At 50.4% G+C, this 6,195-nt stretch overlaps 2 protein-coding genes and 1 long non-coding RNA gene across 3 annotated transcripts; 2 read left to right on the top strand and 1 right to left on the bottom strand.

The window, feature by feature from the left end:
* Positions 1–821: 821 nt before the first annotated feature.
* Positions 822–1,445, top strand: LOC123497727 (uncharacterized). Its single transcript, XR_006671458.1, has 2 exons — positions 822–915; positions 1,126–1,445. It is a non-coding gene; the product is annotated as an uncharacterized lncRNA (long non-coding RNA).
* A 902-nt stretch (positions 1,446–2,347) lies between these two features.
* Positions 2,348–3,058, top strand: LOC141043021 (uncharacterized). The gene has a single exon (XM_073511937.1). It carries the CDS (start codon positions 2,348–2,350, stop codon positions 3,056–3,058), a length of 711 nt encoding a protein of 236 aa, XP_073368038.1.
* A 496-nt stretch (positions 3,059–3,554) lies between these two features.
* On the bottom strand, positions 3,555–4,626 carry LOC109779789 (probable F-box protein At5g04010). The gene has a single exon (XM_020338410.4). It carries the CDS (start codon positions 4,526–4,528, stop codon positions 3,722–3,724), a length of 807 nt encoding a protein of 268 aa, XP_020193999.1. The 5' UTR covers positions 4,529–4,626; the 3' UTR covers positions 3,555–3,721.
* Positions 4,627–6,195: the final 1,569 nt, after the last annotated feature.

Here is a 6,195-nt window from a genome sequence, read left to right as displayed (position 1 = left end):
CAATGTTGGTAGCCGTGTGAAGCCTGCCAGGAACGCATATGAGTTCACTGCATTTCTTAAGATCTATCGGAGAATCGAGAACTGTGTTTTCCACAACCAACTCTAGCATGATATTATTAAGCATCGGTGACAACTCTATGGGGGAGATAGGTCCCCATTTGTATTCATTTCTATTCGTGTGTGATTTGACAATTTGGTGATGTAATAATTATTCGAATTGGAACATTTGTTGTAATGAAAAATATTGTTGTATTGTGATTTGCTTTTCGGACCATTTATATGTTCATATATTCGTATGATGAATTTATATTATGATTCTGTTATGTTCATATGATTGAAATCTGTAATTTGTTTGATGCTATGCAAAATTTACGGTGCCGTGAGCGTTCCGGTGGAATAGATCCCGTAAATGCGTACCAAAAAACATTTGCGAGACGAGTTTACGATATCTGTTCCGCTGAAGCGCTTCGGCACCGTAAAAGAATTTTTGCGAGTGCCCTTAAACGAGTTTTGCGGGTCGGCCCTAAAGTTCAATCAACCAAACAATGTTTGAATTCTAGCATACGTATCTGACTAGGAGATCTTATAAGGAATGTTGAATCATATAATCATATCCCAGAAATAATTTATAAGATATATGTTTAGAAGGCAAGCTATTAATCTACATATAGAATGCACCATCATTTTAGGGATCTGTTTTGATTGCACGCTACAACTTTGCCCTCTGCCTCAAGTTGATTGCTGGGTATATTAGGACCCCCCGCCCCCCCACCACCCCAACGAAGGTACTGTATTATAGACCCGTAGAAACAAGGCCACACAATAATTTCCCCATGGACAAGTATAGGAATCGTTTGCAATACTCAATCGTACTAGCGATGCTTCTTCTCATACTGTTTGCTACCCGTGCGCAATGTAAGTTTCAGATATAAACAACCAGTCTGACTAATTGTTATATGCAAATGCTATGTATATCTTATTTTTTATTTGTGTATACTTTTATTTCTTCAGGAGTTCTTACGGTTTTTATTCGTGATTCTGCATTTTTTTTATGCATCAGTTATTTGTTACTACTAGATAACCAGAGACTAGTATGAATATTAATTGTTTTATCATCTTCTATAGGCAGAATCTTGGAAGACGTCGAAAACGTTAAGATCAAGTTAGATGGTCTGTGCGCCCGCGATCCAAACTGCAAAAACTCTTCGTTGTGTTTCTGTTGTTTTGCAAACCATCTTTGTTATCCTTCTTTGGATGATTGCATGGTCGGCTGCCGAAATGCTTCTCCGTTAGACCCGGCGGCAGCGATGATACGTTCTCCATCACCCTCCTATCTAATCTAGTCATATGGCTTTTTAAGGATGGTGCCATATGTGCTCATGAATAATTTAGTGTAATAAACAATGTTGCTATATTTACTTTTCAAGAGTTGAGAAGTTATATAATTATGACTGTTCATTATAAATTAATTACTTATGTGCACAAAAAATATTAATTACTTACTGTCTTATTGGTTTGTTGATTTGACGTCCTTTTGGGAAACTCTACCTGTTTCAAGTGGCAAAACAGGGGGGTGGGGGTTGGATTTGTCGGATCGATTGTTTGCTCGACCCTCCCTCCTTAGCGTCCAAAAAAGAATGTGATTGATCCTACCCTCGCATAATCGATCATGGACTGAGCAGTCCCCCAAAGAATTGCGTTTCCAACGATTGCAGGTTACAACATGAACACGAAAGTGGCATAAAAACTGAGGTTCGAAGACTTCCTGCCAATGATCGCGAAAGTGGACAAATTCCTTGCGGGCTGGGCGGCGCGCCTCCTCTCACCTGTTGCATGCCTGGTGTTGATTAATGCTGTCCTGGACGCTCTGCCGACTTATGCCATGGCTGCGTTGCTCCTCCCCCCAAAGCTGATCCGCGCGCTGGATGCCATGAGGCGGGATTTCTTATGGAATGTGGCCGAGAGGGCGTCGGGAGCCCAATGTTTGGTGGCCTGGGATCGCGTGTGCCGCGCGAAAACTGAAGGTGGGCTCGGGGTCCGCAGCCTCGCTGTGCAGAATGATTGCCTCCTGCTGAAGATGATCCATAGACTGCACAGTGTGCCGCGGTCGAGGTGGGCTGCTTGGGTCTGGGGTGCTGCTCACGGGAGTTCGCTCCTGGCGTGTGGTGACCATGCTCTGGGCAAACACAGGAGAGCCCTGGCTAAGCTGTTGCCACTGTATCGTGCTCTCTTCACGGTCGCTGTGGGGGACGGGCGCTTGGTCTCCTTCTGGTTCGACAACTAGCTGCCCTGTGGCACCCTCGCCGTGGCCTTCCCTGCTCTCTTTTCGCATGCTGTTACGCCCGAGATGACTGTCTGGGAGGCAAGAGAAGAGGGCCTGCTTAGGCACCTCATGCCGCGCCTCACGCGTGTGGGCGAAACCGAGCTAGGAGTGGTCCTGGCACTGATGGAGGCCCAGCCTGTGAGAGAGGAGGGGGATGATCGGTCTCTCCTCCACATCACGACCCCCCGCGGCGACCTGTCAGCTGCCATGGCGTACAGACTGCTGAGGTTTGGTGGCCTGGTTGCCCCGTTTGCGACCTCCATCTGGGACACAAGAGTGCCGTCGCGTGTCAAGTTCTTCTGCTGGTTGATGGTGCAGAAACGTATCCATACAAGAGACGTCCTGCTAAAAAAACACATTGTGGAGCCTGATGATGCTGGGTGCCCCGTGTGTGAGGAAGAGCTGGAGAGTGCGGATCATATGATCTTCTCCTGTCCGTTCGCAAGATCTTTCTGGGGGCGGATCGGCATCAACGTCGAGGGGGTGAGCGTGAGCTGCTTGGATCACCTGGCTTCTGCGGCGAGCTCGGCGGTCGGCTCTGCACCTGAATTCGCTATGCTGTGCTGCTGGCACTTATGGAAGCACCGGAATGCGGTTGTGTTCCAGGGGCAGCGTCCCTCTCTCGCTCGGTTACTAGGCTCATGTAAGGAAGACGCGCTGTTGTGGCGAGGGCGCCTGAAAGAAACCTGTCGGATCCATGTTGAAACTTGGATGCAGGCTACGGCTTTGGGGTAGCCTTAGGTTAGCTGGGGCAGTTGGTTTTTCCCCTCCCCCATGTAAAACTACAGTGTGGTGTCCTGTCTCATGCTTGTAATCATCGGGGGCCCCCGGGTCTTCTCTGGTTAAATATATTCAGATGGGAAACTCTCCTCCCTGAAAATTCAAAAAAAAAACATGAACACATATGCACCCAGATAAGCTAAAACAAAACCATGGCCATCGGAGGGGAACTTTTGGTCTATGAGGACATATGCATCCTATATGAAAAAAAATTAATAATTCAACAAAAAGTCAAAAATTCCTAAAAATATATATTTTTTTAAAAATGACCTTCTATTGTATTCGTGAGAAATAAAATCAAAAAAGAATATCCTTTTGACTTTTTTTCAAAAAGACAAATTTTTGGCTAAAATAGTATGAATAGTGACCTATAATAACAAATAAATTTTGTCTTTTTTGCTTGAGGTCAACTTTTGTTTTTTTCGTCGACATTTATATATCAGTGCAAAAGTAAGTCAAGTGTTTTGTCAAAATAGTTCTTTCCTATTTTGACTTTTTATTAAAATATTAAAAACAAATCCCCATATAGGGTGCATATACAACCAGAAACCAAAATGTATTTCCCATGACCACCAGCCTATCTTCACGAAGTACTCTTCCAGAGCACAGATACACGTATTACAAGAGGAAATGCTGCAGGTATCTCAGCCCCTCGTCGACGCTCACGTACCTGCAATCCAACAACACCCCGAGCCTCACCTTCTCCACCAGCCTCTCCTCTCCGCTCACCTCGACCACGGCCTCCGCCTCCAGCTTCCCGCCGCCGCATCCCGGCGCGGGCAGCCCCTCCGTGGCCCATGACTCCCCCCTCACGCCACTGCCAAGCGCTCCGGCCCTCGACGCCGGCAACTTGGCGTCCATCATCACGATCGCCGCAGGCGCGACCCCGAGCCCCGTCCGAACAGCCGTCCACCGCACGCTCCAGTGCTTACCAGGCCCGGCCACCGCGTTCCGGTCACTCACGTCCACCGCGAACTGGAACACGCCGCCGGGGGCCTTCTTGACGCCGGCGTCGCACGCAGCAACGGCGAACGAGAGCATGTTCTGTCCACCTGCCGCGAAGAGGTCGACCGCGAAGGTGACGTCCGCGAGGGCGAGGCGAGGCTCTGGGAGCGAGCGGCCGCGGGAGGCGGCGGAGTGGAACAGCGCGAAGAGGCCGCGGTGCGGGGAGGACCGCCGGTCGCCCGCATTGACGCTGCTGTCGGACAAGGGGAGGAGGCCGATGGCGGAGGGGTAGTGGCAGCGGCAGAGCCGCGCCCAGAGGTGGTCGTCGGAGAAGGCGGCGTGCCAGGAGGTGGAGACGCAGGAAGCCGCGGCGAGGGACGCGGCGTCAAGGAAGTTGGCCACGAGGGAGAGCGCCTCCCACGGAGGCGGCCGAGACGGCGCCGACCGTGGCGGCATTGTCGTCGCTCCGTCGTCGCGCATGTGTTCGACGCTGTCGTTATAGCTATGGAGTTTCGGGTTTGAGATCGGTCCGTGCACGTCGGTCAGTCCGCGCTCGAGCGCTTATATCGATCGGGACGCGCGTACGATTCGATTCAGGAGAGGGGAGGACTCCAGAGTTTGCTATTGGGGGGAGACGCTGCCACGCTGGGCGGTGCGTGGGCGCGAGCGGAGCACACGTGGTCGGGGAGGACTGCTGTGGCGAGGCGTGAGCACGGCGCGTGGCCAGCGAGGGACAGAGCGTGCCAAGACGGCCCCGTGCGCGCGCCGCGGCACGGGTTGCCCTCGAGCAGTGCGCGTGTCCGAGAGGGACACACGGTGGTCATCTGTACCTACGTTGCGGCGAACACCAGATGGCGCGCGTCGCCGCAGGATGCAACGTGCGAGCAGGACCCAGCTTGACACGTGGCGATGGACCGGTCTCAGCTTTTTTTCCGAGAGTACGCCAATAACATATCATATATTTATAAAAGGCAGAAAATTTAATTACAAGATGCCTCACTAAGATGCGAGCATCTTGACTGACACAAGCTAAACACGGCTAAGTCACCCTCTCCTGAAAGGATCTAATCCTCCTACACCGAAGCCAGCAAGCCTCTAGTCCCAGACCTCCAGAAACACCCGCTCAACAAGTTATGGTGGTGATCTCTGCTCATGAACTCTGTTGAACACTCTAGCATTTCTCTGTTTCCAGAACGAACAAGCGGTACCAATCACAAACGAGTTGAATCCACGCTTGATACATCCGGTGAAACTTTTTCTCTTGTCAAGCCACCAATCTGTAAACATGTCCGTTTGAGTAGGTGCCTGGATGTTGATCTGCAGGGCCTTGAAGTATCGACCCCACACTTCTCTAGCATACGGACATTGTGTGAGGATGTGGTCCACGTTATCCTCATCCTGTAGGCAGGTGAAACAAGGCGATGGCTCATCTTGAAGTCCGTGTCTGGCCCTCCGATCCAAGGTCCACAGTCGATATTAAACGGTGAGCCACGCAAAGATTTTACACCGCAAAGGTGCCCAGCTCCTCCAAATGCAACCCGCCATCCAACATCTGGTCAAGCCCAGGCACAACCTTGAGTAGACGGACTTCGTTGTGTAGGTCCCTTTTTCATCCGCAGGCCAATGAAATAGGTCAGGTTGTTCTTCATTCCTATACACTGTGGTGATCGCGTGGCATAGATTGGCCACTTGGATGTGTGCCATAAATGAAATGTCTCCGCAAATGTCCTGAGCCCAGGCGTTATTGATGAGGGCCTGTTGCACTGTCCTGGTGTTACGGACACGAATGGTGACAAGCTCATTGATAGCCGGAGTGATCTCTCTGATCGTGAATCCATGTATCCACCTATCCTTCCAAAAGAGGATCATCTCGCCGTTGCCCACTTCAATCTTCACCATGCTGCTAAACACTATATTTGCCTCCCTATCTTCGATCATCGGGATTCCTTGCCATGGCCTATTGGGATCCACCCTTCTCAGCCATTCTCACTTGACCCGTAGGGCCAGCGCTTGTAACTATAAATTCTTCACTCCTAGTCCACCAAAACAAGTTGGGCAAGCTATAGTGTCCCACGCGACGAGGCATTGACCACCATTGATTCTCTCTTTCCCAGCCCAAAAGAATGAGCGCATCCACTTCTCTATCT

Source organism: Aegilops tauschii, chromosome 3 (genome assembly GCF_002575655.3).
Source record: "Aegilops tauschii subsp. strangulata cultivar AL8/78 chromosome 3, Aet v6.0, whole genome shotgun sequence".
Classification (NCBI taxonomy): Eukaryota; Viridiplantae; Streptophyta; class Magnoliopsida; order Poales; family Poaceae; genus Aegilops; species Aegilops tauschii.
This window is presented reverse-complemented; position numbering and strand designations above follow the sequence as displayed.